Source organism: Cheilinus undulatus, linkage group 4 (genome assembly GCF_018320785.1).
Source record: "Cheilinus undulatus linkage group 4, ASM1832078v1, whole genome shotgun sequence".
In the NCBI taxonomy this organism is placed as follows: domain Eukaryota; kingdom Metazoa; phylum Chordata; class Actinopteri; order Labriformes; family Labridae; genus Cheilinus; species Cheilinus undulatus.
Window position 1 is genome coordinate 52712962 of NC_054868.1, and position 15937 is coordinate 52728898.

The 15937-nt window shown below is 38.7% G+C and overlaps 1 protein-coding gene across 2 annotated transcripts in view; it reads right to left on the reverse strand.

Moving 5' to 3' along the window:
- The window catches only part of LOC121508409 (B-cell receptor CD22-like), a 22006-nt gene extending 6069 nt beyond the window's left edge, over positions 1-15937 (reverse strand). The window contains exons 1-7 of one of the 2 annotated variants that reach the window (XM_041785251.1): positions 8629-8762; positions 8272-8518; positions 7520-7780; positions 7229-7307; positions 7069-7111; positions 4021-4114; positions 396-474 (exon numbers count right to left, since the gene is read on the reverse strand). In XM_041785251.1, coding sequence (XP_041641185.1) covers positions 396-474; positions 4021-4114; positions 7069-7111; positions 7229-7307; positions 7520-7780; positions 8272-8518; positions 8629-8724 — 899 coding nt within the window. In that variant the 5' untranslated portion in view covers positions 8725-8762. Of the gene's footprint in view, positions 1-395; positions 475-4020; positions 4115-7068; positions 7112-7228; positions 7308-7519; positions 7781-8271; positions 8519-8628; positions 8857-9077; positions 9435-10024; positions 10250-11396; positions 11754-15775 lie in introns of those variants that run through there. The other variant, XM_041785249.1, reaches the window with a different exon arrangement.

A 15937-nucleotide genomic window follows, 5' to 3' on the forward strand; every position in this document is an offset into this window, starting at 1 on the left:
ACTTAACTGTCCTTTCTCCTTTAGTAGACCTTTTTATGACCCTCTGTCTTAAAAAAATATAAATAAAAAAAGTTGGGTTCCCCTGAGCATGAAACTTTTAAATGAATAATTTCTGTGCTTAACTGTGTACGGATGTAAGACTGGCAAACTTTTTACACAAAGGCTGTCATCAGCCACCTCTCCTGCCAAACCAAACCAACCAACCGAACCAAAACTTGAACTTCAAAATGAATAACTATACATTAACCTCCTCTGTCTTTGCTCTGACAGCAATAAATCAACTAAAATATGTCGTTAATATATAATGGCAAAAGACAACAGAGGCACAACTGACAAAAATGGCTCACAACAAGTTTCCTCTTGGGTTCTGATTTGTAGAAATCAAAGTAAATTACCTGTTAAAGAGAGAAGGAAGGAGACAAATCCTCTCTTTGTTGCAGTTAAATTCCTCACTGCTGTTTTCATCTTCGTGTGCTATCAGTAACATAAAATGTTTAAAAAGATAGTTAAAACTACAAGATATAGCTCCATCACATCAAATACTTCCAGTCAATCTACATGTTGTCTTCAGTGTCATGGTCCTCTGTGGTCAGGAGCAGGAGTCAGAAACAGGCTGTTAAAATAGACCTCACTTCCTTGTTCACAGTTTTAATCGACGTCTCAATGTCATTACAACCATGACCTGTGTCATAAAAAGATGTTTTTTATTCATTACTGATGAAATATTCAATTTTTCATGTCCGCAGAAAAATGCATTTATTTATTTATTTATTATTGGTGATATTTTTCAACATTGTGAGCAAAGACTTTTTATAAGCTTGTTTTTTTTTTTTTTTTTTTTTTTTTTTTTTACTAAGACAAAAAAAGCTAAGGTGATAATATTTTCCACATCACAAGCATGGCAACAGTTGTGGTTGCCCACTTCCTGTCCCCCACTCAGTATGAATGCAGCTGAAATCTGCCTCTTCACTGTCTTTATCCTGCTATCCTCAGTCACAGAGATTAAACTTTCAACACCCAAGCTGTCCTACATTATAATAACATATCCATTGAACATTTTAATTTAAATTTAAGAACCAAAAACTCTAAAAGAGGAAACTGTAGATAAATCCTATAAAATAAAGAGATATTTGGAATGAATGGGACACAATAGTAGCCTGACTCATAAAATAATATGAAATTTAACAAACAGGGACCAGAAAAAGAGTGCAGTAAAGATTCAAATGCACACAACAGTTCTTTCTTTAAATATCAAAATATGACTCTTTACTACCACCTGGTGGCAGCAGGAAAGCATTGCAATTAAATCAGAGATGTCTACTGTACTACACTGAAAAACTCAAATCTTACCAAGTTCTTGTCTGACTTTTGCTTGCATGTGAACATATCTCAAGAATGCTTTAAGAGATTTTCTTCAAACTCTGCACATATGTTCACCTTCAGTCAGGGATGGTCTGATTACATTTTAGAGGTCAAAGGCCAAAGACAAAGTTCATTAAGCTTCATATCTAGCCCTTACTTCTAAGATTTGTACTACAGAAAATCACCTAGCCTGTTTTCTTGACCAGACAGTGATTACACTTCCTTGTATTGGAAACTTTGCACATGTGTGTTTGATGATGAGGCAGATCTGACCTGTTTGGTTGGACTACATGAATCAATCAGAAAATGAATTACAGGAATTGTTCACCTTCATAATATTGTTTATTTTCAGGTAACTTAAATATATGCTTTTGTTAGGTTTAAATATGATTTTTTTTTTTTTTAATCAAAGTCAATGTAAATTTGTCACTCGTTCCCTTTAAACTACATTTATGTGTTTGGTTGACATAAAGCATTTTAAATTAGCTCAAAGAGGGCTGCAATACTTCTAAAAACCAGTAGGTGGCAGTAGTGCTGAACAGAAACCATCACTACCAGTTTGAAATGATGACAACTGCACATGTGCACAGCTGCTCCACTGTAGTTCAGCTTCATCTTCACATTTTGGTGGACTATCTGACTATCCTTGAGCTAAAAGAGGTAAGAGAGAGCTTCTCTAAATCTGAATATTTTTCCTGAGTGCATTTGTTTGTGTTTTTTGTACGTTTTTTTGAGACAAAATGAAACTGATTCTGGAATGTTTTAAGCTAGCCTAGCACAGACTTACATGAAGCCACTCTAACCCTGCATGTTTTTAAAAATTGTTTCCACTGTGAAACAACTCTGTGGTTATTTTAGATGTAAAGTCAGTTTAAATGAAGCAGGTGATCCGAAAACCATCGAGTTTGACTTAAAAAGCTGCTATCACCTGACTCAATGATAGATTGATTGATTTCTCAGGCAACATTAAAATAATTCTGTCAGACTCAACGAAAGACTCAGTTTGGCCCAGTTATTAACACTTTTCAATTCAGCTGGTGTTAAATTCCTCACTATGAACATGTAATGTCTCTGATATTTCATCTCAGTTGGCAAAAACACGTCATTGTGATAGCAAATGAGCTCTGTTGAAAGTGACAGTTGTTGATGTTATTTACATGTCAAGGGACTGTAAACATAAAAATAAAATCCCAAACTGTTTCATATCTTTATCTGTGTCATTAAGCTACAGGTGCCCAGTAGGACAAAAGCAGTAAGAGACTCAGCTTAAGGAGCAGGGATCAAGTAAACATGATTTTAAGGTCAAACATTTAATGTTTAGTGTTTGTATTTATCTATGTTTGAATTTTCCTGTAGGATCACATTTGTGATTTACCATGAACTCGATTGTTTAACTGTTTAGTTAATGAAATTAAACTCAGTTTGTTTGCCCTGCTACACCCTGCTGAATGAGCTGGATTGTAAAATAATATATATTTAATTCTGTTGTTGTAATTCCTGATAGTTCAGCCACAGAAGGATTATTGCTGATAGATGGAGTCAAATCTGTACAACTTTACAACAATATTTTATCACTCCCTCAGGTACATGTTATCATGGAGAGGACGAGCTGTGCTAGCAGACTTGCCTATCCTACCAGAGATTAAACAGTCCCACCTAAACCATCCAGCAGGAACCAGGATGGAAACTAAATCTTCAGTTGATCAGAGAGGAGGATCTCCCTGCCATCATCACTCCTCTCCAGTGTCTGAGACTCCTCACAGCACGGTGAACTGAAGGTATGTTTTAGATGGTTTTTATTATACTCTAAAACAGAGAAGCTAATTCAGTAAAATTAAAGGCTATCTACTGTCACTCACTTTATCATTTTATTTAAATTCTTCAGACTAAGTTTGAATTACTAGATGTTGAAGTTTTTGATGCTTTTTATTATTCATTTATTCCAAGCAGTAAAGCTGAGAGCAGGGACTTTTAAATTTTGATTGCTATGTTTTTTCGTCATTCTCGTCGGCACTTTAATTTTGGGGTCACAGGCTGAAAAGGTTGAGAACCGCTGCTGTAAGGGATAACTTAAGAAACAACTAAATTAAAAATATGTTTTTATTAGGAAAAAAGCATTAAACTCAAATAACAAACAATTTGTAAACAACAGAATGAAAAAACAAGTACAGATGCAGATTGATTAGCATTAATGTTGATGAAGTACATGACAATAAATCTGTTGGTGGGACAGTTGATATCAAAAAAGGTTGAGAATCACATAAAACATGAATAAACATTTATAAACAGAGACAGAGATGCAGAGTTAATTATAGATTTTAACTTTGTCCCCTTTTTGTCCAAGGAAATCTAATCCAGTTTACTGCTGATGGTTTCGTCTGCATTCCTCTTTCTCTGTTGGTAATCATAACATTATTTTATATCTGTTATCAACCTGATTTTTGTCTCAGTAACAATTTATCATGAATTCATATCAGCCTACAGCAGCTGAAGGTAAATGTCCCCACTTCTCCACAGGAAGTCTTCTCCTGATTCAACAGCATTTAAAGAACATGACAGAAAAGTGAATGGAATACTGGTATAGTATGGTTGTAACATGTGACATAGATGACTGTAAATCTACAGTGGCTCTGTTTATTCAGTGCAGGAGGCTCTAACCTGAGGACTTCATACAGCATCTTCCTGCTCCTCTGTCTTCTCTCTGTGCTGCAGTGACGGCTGAGATGTTCCCGTACGCAGGATCAGAGTTTAACTGAGAGACAAAAAAACGTGATCAGAAATACACATTCAGTGATAAATATGTAAAATAAATCTAAACATATACCGAAACAGAAAAAATCTAAATAGAGTCTACAATTAAAAAAAAAAAAAAAAAAAAAATCTATTGTCCCGGCTACTAATGTTCAAATTTTACGGTATAAAAACCACAGCACACCTGCAGGGGTTTCTGTGCAGCTTATGGCTGTGCTGACAGAGATGGACAGAACTTTTACACTTTAGGTCAGTCCATCTCAGATGAGCTCAGGCCCAGAGAAGTGGGCGGGGCTTCTGGATGTTGTTGATATGTGTCTTTGTCTTTCTATGGTAGAGTCTTAACTTACATTTGCAGACACAGTGAGGAACTATGCTAATTGGCAATGGTTTTCTGAGGCGCTCCTGAGCCCATGTTGTACTATCATCACAGAATGATGATGGTTTATAAAGCAGCGCTGTCTGAGGGAGAAAGACTTTCCCCGTCTGTGCTGAGATTTCTCCAGATTCTCTGAATCTTTTGATGATATTATGGACTGTCGTAGTGAGATCTATAACTACCCTGTAGTTGCATGTTGAGCAATGTTGTTTTTAAACTGTTAGTCTCTGCTTTTTGCAGATGATGTGGTTCTGCTGGCTCCTTCAGCTGGGGACCTCCAGCAGGCATTGGGCCAGTTTGCAGCTGAGTGTGAAGTGGTCTGGATGAGAGTCAGCACCACCTGGTTTCTTGCCAGAAAATGGTGGATGGCTCCCTCCGGGTGGGGAGTGAGTCTCTGGCTCAAGTAACTTGGGGTCTTGTTCATGAGTCAGGGTAAAAAGGAGTGTGAGATTGAAGGGCAGATTGGTGTAGAGGTGGCAGTACTGCAGGTATTGTACCAGACTGTTGTGGTGAGAAAGGAGCTGAGTTGGAAGGCAGAGCTTTCAATTTACGTCAGTCTTCCTCCCAACCCACACCTACTATGGTCATGAACTCTGGGTAAGGCCTGAAAGAATGAGATCACAGATACAAGCAGCCAACATGTGTTTCCTCTCGTCACTAACTGACGGACCGCTGTCTGGGTCCGGACCCAGACGCCATCCAATATGGACCTGGACCTGGACCTACAATCATTAGAAGGACAAAGAGAGTAGACGAAAAGACGAGTGAGGTGAAACAAGGAGTCCAGGGCCCTATGGTTTGTGTTTGAGAGAACAGGAAGATTTTTTTTTTCATTTACATTACAAACATCAGTTAGGATGTGATTATAAATGTGGATTTGTCTTAAAATGTTGGAAATATCTGTTACACTGGTTATAATTATTTTATATTAGGGTTATCCAAACTGTGGCTCCTGGGCCAACCGTGGCCCTTTTTCAATAAATTTAAGGGTTTTTATATAAAATTAGTGAACATTTTATATATTTACATAAACAGGACACTCTTTTTATGGTAAAATTAGAGAAAAGGTTAAAAAATGGAGTTCCAAAAAATTAAAACAGAATTTGGCAAAACATAAAATGGATTTCATTGGGCGCTAAAGGAGAGATTCACAGACAGAGAAATAGGTGAGCTGTAGACAGAAAATTTTCATATTTTATCAGTGCAATAAGTCTCTGAAATCACACCCAGATCCACATATCACACTAACTCAAGTTAGACATTATGATGTTCTGGACCGTTGGTTTAATACATTTTCTTTGACTGGACCTCTTTGAATTTTAGTTGATTACCCCTGCTATAGAGGGTGTCTGGGCTCAGCCTCAGAGATAGGATGAGGAGTTCAGACATGTAGAGGGAACCAGGAGTAGAGCCTTCAAATCCTTCCAATCCAAAGGAGCCAGTTGAGGCGGTTCAGGCATCTGATCAGGATGCCTCCTGGACGCCTCCCTTTGGAGGTTTTTTGGGCACAATCAGCTGAAGAGACCTTGGGGAAGACCCAGAATGCACTGGAGGGATTATATATCCTATCTGGTCCAGGTACACCTCAGGTTCCCCCCCAAGAAGGAGTTGGAAAGTGTGGCTGGGGAGAGAGATGTCTGGGTTGACTTGCTCAACCTGCTACCAGCACAACCCAGCCCTGGATAAGGGAAAGGAGAGGAATACATGGACGGACAGACAGATGGACGGACAGACTATTCAGCCATGCAGTGGACAAATGGCAAAGGGGGGAACCTCACACCATTGACTGTAAATGACTGAACCTTTCAGGAGTTCTCCTTTTATACCCAATCATGGTACTACCACCTGTTACCAGTTAACCTACTCACTGCTGGAATGTTCCAGGTGTTTTGTTAGCATTCCTGTCTTTTCTTCACAACTTTTCAGAAACATGTTGCCAGCATCAAATTCAAAATACGTATGTCCATTTCAAAAACACAACAAAATCCAATATGATTTATAAGTTTGAAGATGAAACGCCCAGGTTAAAAAAATTTCCTTGTCACTTTGTGTTTTTTTCCATGTCAGACAGCATCCCAACTTTTTGAGGAAGGGCAGGAAAAGAGCCTAATAACGTTTTAGATTCAGTAGTCTGCCTCATCTGTGGATTGGTTTAAAGCCTTGGACCTGTGGTCCAGGACCCACTTAGGGGGCTCCAGAGATTTCCAGGCTCTGTCTGCTCTGAGGCTGTTAAAATAAGATTTACACATAATAACTAAAATCATAATAAAACACCAATGAATAGTTCATACTAAGGTCTGTGGGTAAGAACATTGTGTTTAGGGCTGTTTTGTTTGGTTTGAGAAATAAAATCATTAAAATGGATGTTTTTATTTTTTACTACAATGTATCCTGTTATTTGGTGTTTATCCTTGGAGACTCAAAGCAACCACTGATCTAAAGAATCGCTCATTTCTACTCAGATAGTTGTTTTTAGTTGTAAATTAATGTCACATCTTTTTCCAGAGTATTTAGATGCCAAAGCACCAGTACAGTGATTTATGGAAAGTTCCATCAGTAAGACCTCTCTCTCTCACCTCCATTGCTTCTGCAGGTTCAGCCTCCATAATGTCCTTCTTCCTGAAGTAAGTTTATAAAAAGAGGAGAGGGGGGATCAAAACTTTGATATAATCAACAAAGAAAAGAGCAAGTCTGAGGAGGAAAAGTAAAGAGGAGAGTGAACACTTCTTGTTTTACCTCCTCCACAGAATCAAGAGGAGAAGAAGAAGAATCATCAAGAGTCCCAGAGTTATCCTGGAGATGTTTGATATGGATGCTGAGCTCCCCAAAAATAAAATCAGATAAATGAGACACTGTTAATAAAAGTAATGTTCCTGAGTCAGTGATTACAATGTAGGGGCAAAATGTAAGTCATGTTAATACCTGGGAAATACTTTTCCATTCTGTGATAACCTTTAGTTAGTAGTTCAGTTGAGACAGAGTCTCTCCTGTGTCTGTGCAGGTGAAAATGAATAATAGAGAGCTTACCTGACATAACAGTCAGGGTGAAGGTGGAGTTATGGCGCCCTCTTGTGTTCTTGGCCTCACAGTAATAATTCCCACTGTGTTCAGCTCTGACATCAGTGATGGTGAAGATCTGTCCTGAAGCTAGAGGTGAGTCTTCATTCTCCTTGTACCAGGTGTAATTAGCTGCTGGGTTAGCATCACTGCTACAGGTCAGAGTCACTGAACTGCCCTCCACTATCTCAGCAGAGGGACTCACTGATACAGAGGGAAGCCTTGGAGCATCTGGAGGAGAACACAGCGAAACACAATTCACATGTTTTAGTTCAAATATGTCCTTATAATGTTCACAAATTAGAATACAAAAAATATATATTTAAATGCGCTTGCAGAGGAGTGACTCTAGTATTTCTATGATACTTTAAATGGACTGAAGCACATCAGCAGTAGATGCACGGTCTGGACCATACCCAAAGCTGAGACCCAAAAATGTTCTTAAAGAAGTCGTCAGCAGGCGCCTCTGCCCTCTGTCTATGTGCAGTTTGAGCTAAAGCACTCAATACATGATCTTTGTGGCCTCAATATCATTAAACTCTTTTAAAACCACTTTACAACTTTGAATTTCTCCTAAAAGCAGAGATAAGAGAGGATTTTAACTGTGAAATACTTTCTACAATGATTGAAATGTTTTTATATATTCATGTAACATGGATGCTCACTCTTGTGTTGAAACATTACATTTCTATTTTGTTGTACGTTGTTCTCATTCCACTCACATTGGACATGGATAAAGACGGGTTTAGATTCTCTCCTCCCCAGCTGGTTCTCAGCTGCACACTGATACTCTGCAGAGTCAGAGGACTGGATGGAGCTGAAGACAAGCTGTGCTCCCTCACTGGACAGGGTTTGGTTCTTCCTGTACCAGGTGTATTTAGCTGCTCTGTTAGCATCACTGCTACAGGTCAGAGTGACTGAACTGCCCTCTGTTATTTCATCCACAGGACTCACCCACACAGAGGGAGTCTTCAGAGCATTTGGAGGAGAATAAACATCTGTTAAATATGCTGAGTAGAAAATATCAGAGAACATTGTGTTTGAGATCTTGATGAGCCACAGGAGTGATGTCTACTCACACACAGAGGGTGAGGCGTAATTTTCAAGTCCTTTTGAAGCACAAGACATAAAGTCTCCTGGATAAAGCCGATCTCTATGAGAAGAGTTTTCAGCATTTGGGATTTTCTGTCCGTTCTTGAACCAGGTATAAGAAATCCCACCAGCAGGACTACAGCTGCTGTGACACCTCAGCTCTGCCTCAGTATAATCCTGGTGGACTGTTACACTGATCACCTTCACCTGGAGAGCTGGACATGTGAGAAAAACCCAGAAATGTCAGAAAGTAACTACAATAGAATGCTGTTATTTTAACCTTACAGTTAACAGGATCATAAATCAAGACATCAACAACAAAAATGAAACAATATAATTAAAGAATTTATCATCAGTTATGTTTTGTCCTGAAGTTATGAACATAGAAGATTGAATTTTTCTTAACTGTGCTGCTGTGAGTCTGATCTGTGTTTACCTGTGACAGTCAGAGTTGTACCAGTGAAGCTGTTCCCCCATTCAATGTCTGCGGTTTTAAATTTGAAGTGATACTGAGCAGAGTCTCTCTCTCTCAGCTCAGAGATTCTCAGAGAGGACTGTTCATTCAAGGTGTCAGAGATCTGGACACGACCTGCATACTGGGGGTCTTTACTGAGGTCTTCAGGCTCTGTGCCACTCTTCCACTGATGACTACGATCAGGACTGAACCAAAACTTTGATTGAAGACTCCCATAGCTGTAGTAGTAGGTGCATGAAATGTTCACTGATGAGCCTTTAAGGGCACAGATGTTCCTGACATTGTATGTCACTCTGTTGCAGGTTTGACCATAAACACCTAGAGTTAAAGAAAAACAATTGAACAAGTTAAGGTACAAATAAAATCGTTTCGTGTTATTTTGAAGAACAGAGGAAGATTATAAGTGCAAAACTCCTTGGCTATTCCCACATAACAGCATCTACAGTATATATGAGAAACAGTGTTGAATTTAAAATTTCATGTTTATTTTTCATCCTCAGGAACATTTTTATTTTGTCTTTCTCACCAAAAAGCTCAGACAAAAATGGTCATCATTTGACAGTTAAATATATGAAACATTTGCCTTCTTAGATGAAATTTTGTGTTTAAGAGGTCTTTGATAAATAATAACTGGGTTTGAGGCTTTAACCTCTAGGAAAGCAAACATTTAAAGCTCCTCATTGCAGAACAGCCCAGGCTTATGTGATTCTGGGAGTTTTAACAAACAAGAGTTTAATGAGAGTTTGTTTTGATTTTTAAATGCAAGCCTTTAATTTTTACATGAAGACTCATGTCTCAACTATCATAGGACACCAGAGATATTTTTGTGGCTGTTTCTGATCCGTAAGGAGTCAGAGTGTAAAGTATAGTGTAGAACAGGTACCATAGAATGGAGATATCAAACTTACACACTGAAGGTGAGGGGAAATCCTCATATCCTTTTAAAGCACAGGCAAAGCTGTGTGAGGAGGATAAGCTTCCTGAGAAAGAAGATGCTTCCTCCTGAATTTTCTCTCCGTTTTTGTACCAGATGTAAGAAAGAGGAGCAGTGGGTCTGCAGCTGCCATGGCACGTCAGCACTGCAGAGTAATAAGGCTCGACCCATCCTCCACCGCTCACCTGCACCTGTAGAGCTGGGTATGTAAAGAAGAGCCAATAATGTCACTGATTAAGAAATAAATTACTCATTAACATTAGTGTCATTATGTTAATCCCCTCTATCAAAAACCTGACCAACTTACAGAACACAGAAGTTCTGGTATCTCCTCAACATCAACACTTCCAGATTCATGAACTTCTCAATCAAAGAATATCCAAAAAGACAAAAGTTCAACATGATGCATTAAACTGCAGAATACAAACTAAACAATGACTGACAAGAGCCACCCACATGAAATATCTCCAACAATTAGAGAAACAAAACATTGGTATTTTAGAAACTATATTTAACATGAAAACAACTAACACCCTTAAGATGGTGCCATGCATTTATGGCACAACATAGGAGGGCCACCTCCTCTGGACAGGACTCGGCTGTTTAACTCCATCTTTAGGATTCAGGACATTCTTTCAATGACCACAACGTCTCCATCCTATCCAAAGAAGACCGTTGGTTCAAGAGAGGTGTCAAGGAAGCCATTTCTGTCAAGATGGAGAAACTTCTCTTCCCCAGACACTCTCAGAACTGAAGAAGCCTTTTGGAGAAGAGGAGAAACGTCTTCAAGAATTTGATCAGCGTTGGATAATCATGACCTGGATGACTGAGAACCTACACAGATGACTTAAAGTTTGATTTTTCAACAGCCTTAGGAGCCCTGTATCATGCATCCATGAAAATGTCCTTATTTGTCTCCATTCAACCATGCCTGTAGCTACAACCTTATTTTTCTTAAACAGTGCTGATGTGCCAGTCTTTCTCTGATGTGGAACAAGTGAATAAGCTTGATGCTTTGCAAGGATGATCCACCTGATGACAGAAATGGAATCTGGTCATGTCGGTTTTGCATGATATGACATAATCCCTCCAATACTGCTGATGCTGCACCAATCCTCCTGTCAGTCTCATGCTCCCATTTACCCTCACACTCTTTTCACAGAAACAAATATCCAATGACCAAAAGATACATGGACTTACCCCTGTTTAACCTTTTTATTTTTACACTGCTACAGCCTGACATTAGATAGACGTATTCCATCATTGCAGTTTTATTAACAAAGAAAAAAGCATCCAAAGAGCAGACATTTAGTGGAACAAAAAAAAAACTTGATGAAAATTGTTACCTGTGACTGACAGAGTGACTCCAGGTGAACCAGTAACTCCTCCCTCTGGTTGGTTTGTCATCAACATGAATCTGTACTCAGCTGAGTCGCTCTGTCTGACGTTGGTGATCCTCAGGGTGCAGCTGTTATCAGAACAGTGATACTCCACACGACCTCTGTAATCTGGGTCATTTCTCAGATCCAAAGGGTCGTTTCCATTCATTTTCACAAACCAGAAAGATCTCCAAACTACGGTGTCATGCTCATTCCCTCTGGATGGATATGTGTAAGAACATGGTATGTCCACTGTTGATCCTTCCACAGCACAGATCTGAGAGGAAGAGTAAGTCACTCTCCAGTCACTCTGAGCCTGTACCACTGCAACACAGAGAAAAGTAGACTTTTTTAATCAGAACTACAATTTTACTTGCAGAGGTGAATGTAAAGCTCAGGGAGAAAAGAACTCAGGAATGCCCACACTGTCTTACAGCCACAGGATGACATAAAACATGGATAGCCTATGGATGCAGGGCTGAGAGTGAAGTGATAATGTGGAAAACTATGTGATGAAAAGACAACCATAAACACTTTTGCATTTTTTATGCAAGTACAGCCTCCTCCAGAGAAAATGTGAGCACAAACAATTTTATTTCACACATATTGGCTCAAGTGTATGATATATCCAATCATTTTGAAGCATTTCAATTTTTTTTCACCCAGAAAGCCTTTGTGTTTGGCACTACTTCGTTATGCAAACTTTGCCTATAGCTACGTGCTCTTCCTCCTCAGAATATCTGAATAGCTGTTTGGGTCTGTAGGTTTCTACAGAGACAACAGCAAACTGAACTAAAACTCCCCCACATTGGCATCGTGTCACAACTACTCTTTCAGTCTGATGAAGCTGCAAGTGTCACCCTCAACATTGCACTAACATGCTGTTGGAGTGCACGGACAGCAGCTTTTCAACTTGTCAAACAACACCTTCTCACCACAGGTGACAAACTGTAGCTTCTTTGAGAACTCGCTGCAGAATCGAGCTCAGACACATCAGTGTGTGGCACAAACTGCTAAAACACTTCTCATCTTGTCCAGAGTCTTTCATCAGTGTTCAGCATCTAAGTCATTAATCAGCTATCAGGACATGTCATGGATGTTCTCTATTGTGACCCCATTATAACATGCTAACATTGGAGGGTAAATTCTAACACCAACATGATAAACACCAAGCACAAAGAATTCCCACATGTGTTTGGTACACATATTCAGCATGTCTACAAAAAGTCTCCTGGACCCACAGAGTCAGTTCAACAGGAAGTCAGCCGTTGCACCCTTTTTTTGTAAAAATACTGATCAAAGAAGTCATTACCAGGGGTCATTCTAGCTTTATCTCCTCTGAGGACTTTCATCAAATCAACTTCATTTTTGGTGTAAAATAAGAAAAGCCCTCTAGGATGAAAAGTTATGAAAATGTTGTACCAAGCTCAAAGGGTGTGGCCATGGCAGCTCATCAGTTTGTCTCATCATGTCATTAAAGTGGCCGGTCCTCACAAAAAAATCCATTTGTTCAAAGGTATTCCACATACTGTTGAAATAATTCCAGCCACATCCTCAGTTATTGTCCTTGCTCAAATTTGAAGGTCAAGAGTCTTTACTTAAAAATGCACTGCTATGAAAATTTCCATTTGCCATGAAACAGGAAGTAGATTTTTGGGGGGCTCAGAAGACTGGTAAGAGCTGTCAATCTTTGCACAAACACACCCAGTAGAAAACTGAGATGATTGATATGATTACTGATGGCTAATTGGCTCAGGGGCAGCCCCTACAATATTAAAAAATATTTATTTATTTATTCATTCATTTTTAAAATATTCTGATTAATTGATCCATTTTGATACCAATGGCTTTAAATTATTAAAAAAAAAAAAAGGTAGAAGCCACCAGGGCAATCTTTAGGCACACTCGCTCGAGTCAAAGATTTAAGTAAAAGGCCTTTATTGTTTCAGGACATATCTAATAAAATTAAAAATCACATGGAAAGCCGACCGGAGGTACAAGCTTGTACCTCCAAGCTGGTGTGGCTTCAGCCCTCAGATCACATGATTCCTTTAAATGAACTTCACCTGTGTCAGTGTTTTGTTCACACCCTGGTGAAAACCCTGTGCGGTGGAAACCAGTCGGCTTTCCATGTGATTTTTAATTTTATTAGATATGCCCTGAAACAATAAAGGCTTTTTACTTAAATCCTTGACTCAAGCGAGTGTGCCTGAAGATTGCGCTGGTGGCTTCTCGCTTTTTTTCGACTATACGCGTCAGTCTTAAAGAGCACCTGGCTTCAATCTGGAGTTTACTACACGAGGGCACACGGTATATCTCTCCCCTTTTTTGCTTTAAATTATTTTCAGCTGAAACTCTAAGGTCTCCTGATTAAATTCATGATGTATGTCACTTGATGGTGACTGGTTCTAAGGGTTTAAAAAATATATTGAAGCTGAGTTCGGCCCCAAGTCTAAGTCTTTCATGGTTAAAACATACCTGCAAAACACAACAGCCATACCTGTGCAGTTATACTCTTCTTAGACTCATCAGCAGCAGCCAAATTTAACTTCTTCATTACAGCCCCCCTTTAACATGTCTTTATGCTGATGATGCAGATTTATTATGGTGATTTTCTTCAGTCTACTAGAACTGGATTTTAACTTTGTGCTCTCACCGAATGTCTCTAAAAGACACAAACTGATGTCTGTTTCACAGTTCACTTTCTAACAGCATCACTGCAGCTGGCCGTTTCTTCCTGACAGACCAAGACCCAACATGTGTGAAGGTGCGAGGGCCCGTTCAGTGCTGCCTGCAGCCCTAGTTTTTTATCCCTCTCAGTCTCACATGAGCTGCTTTCAAAACAATGCCAATAAAATCTGTACATCAATAATAGTCCCCCTAAAAATAATCCTTCTAAGCCAACATTGTTTTCAATATTAACCCCTTAATGCCTGAAAACACAAATGATAGCCAGGAAAATCTTATTTTTTGGAACTGAAATATTCATTACACTATCTACTGAAATAAAAAAAAAATCCATTAAATTTAACACACTGTATATATTTTTTGTATTTCATTTCATTCATTAGGTGTTTTTGGTAACTGATAATCCACTTGAGGGCATTTTATTATTTATCAGATTGTATTCTAAAGTTTTTTTTTTTAATCTATTGGCATATTGATTAGATAGAGGTATCATAAAAGTATGTATCAAACATGTGACAACCGACATTACGGGGTTAAACCGTCCTGGACAATCTGGAACCATTAAACATGTTAAACATCAACAATTTTCACTCTTGCCTTCCTAAGAAGACAGAAACTGTCCTGTTAAACAATCACATTACAATGTTTGGGACAGAAACAAGTGTCAGTACTTCATAGCATCACTGATTTTTAAAAACGGCAAAAGACAACAACAGAAAGAGGCTCCAAATACATTCAGGTTAAAGTTAAAGCGCCCCAAAGAATTATTTCTTAAAACTGGAAAGTTTTCTAAAGTATAAATGAGAAATCAGGATGTGGGCCTGTGCAATAACTCAGTTTAACAATTTAGTGAAAAAAATCTACATTTTCTCTTGAACTTCCTCCTCTGCTCTCCAAGGCCTCTGACAGGTTGATCACAGGCAAACTGTGGTAGGAAACACCGTGTTAGAAGGAGAAACATCCGTGCACCAGCTCGCTTTTCTCCCTCTCCTCACACATGGACAGCACATGCATTAGAGCTGGAGCAGAGGTGGTCCTCTAACTACACAATGTTTCCCTCAAAGCTCTATAACTGTACAACATCTGAGTATTTTCCTCTTCTACATAATATCGCCCTCAAAATGGATTCAAAACACAAATTAGGTTAGATGTGACATTTTCCAGGTGATGTCAGCCAGTCCTAAAAAATGATGTAAATATAGAGACGAGTGTATTTCTTTTTCTCTCCCTCTATTTCTCCTCTATATTAGCAAAATGCGAAAATGTGATAACCAAACTTAACTGTCCCTTCCCCTCTACTGGTCCTTTTTATGACCTTCTGTCTTAAAAAAATATAAATACAAAAAAAGTTGGTTTCCCCTGAGCATGAAACTTTTAAATGAATAATTTCTGTGCTTAACTGTGTATGGATGTAAGACTGGCAAACTTTTTACACAAATGTTGTCATCGGCCACCTCTCCTGCACTTAGAGAACCAAAACTTGAACTTCAAGATGAATAACTATACATTAACCTCCTCTGTCTGCTCTGACAGCAATAAAGCAACTAAAATATGTCGTTAATATATAATGGCAAAAGACAACAGAGGCACAACTGACAAAAATGGCTCACAACAAGTTTCCTCTTGGGTTCTGATTTGTAGAAATTAAAGTAAATTACCTGTTAAAGAGAGAAGGAAGGAGACAAATCCTCTCTTTGTTGTTAAATTCCTCGCTGCTGTTTTCATCTTCGTGTGCTATCAGTAACATAAAATGTTTAAAAAGATAGATAAAACCACAAGATATAGCTCCATGACATCAAATACTTCCAGTCAATCTACAT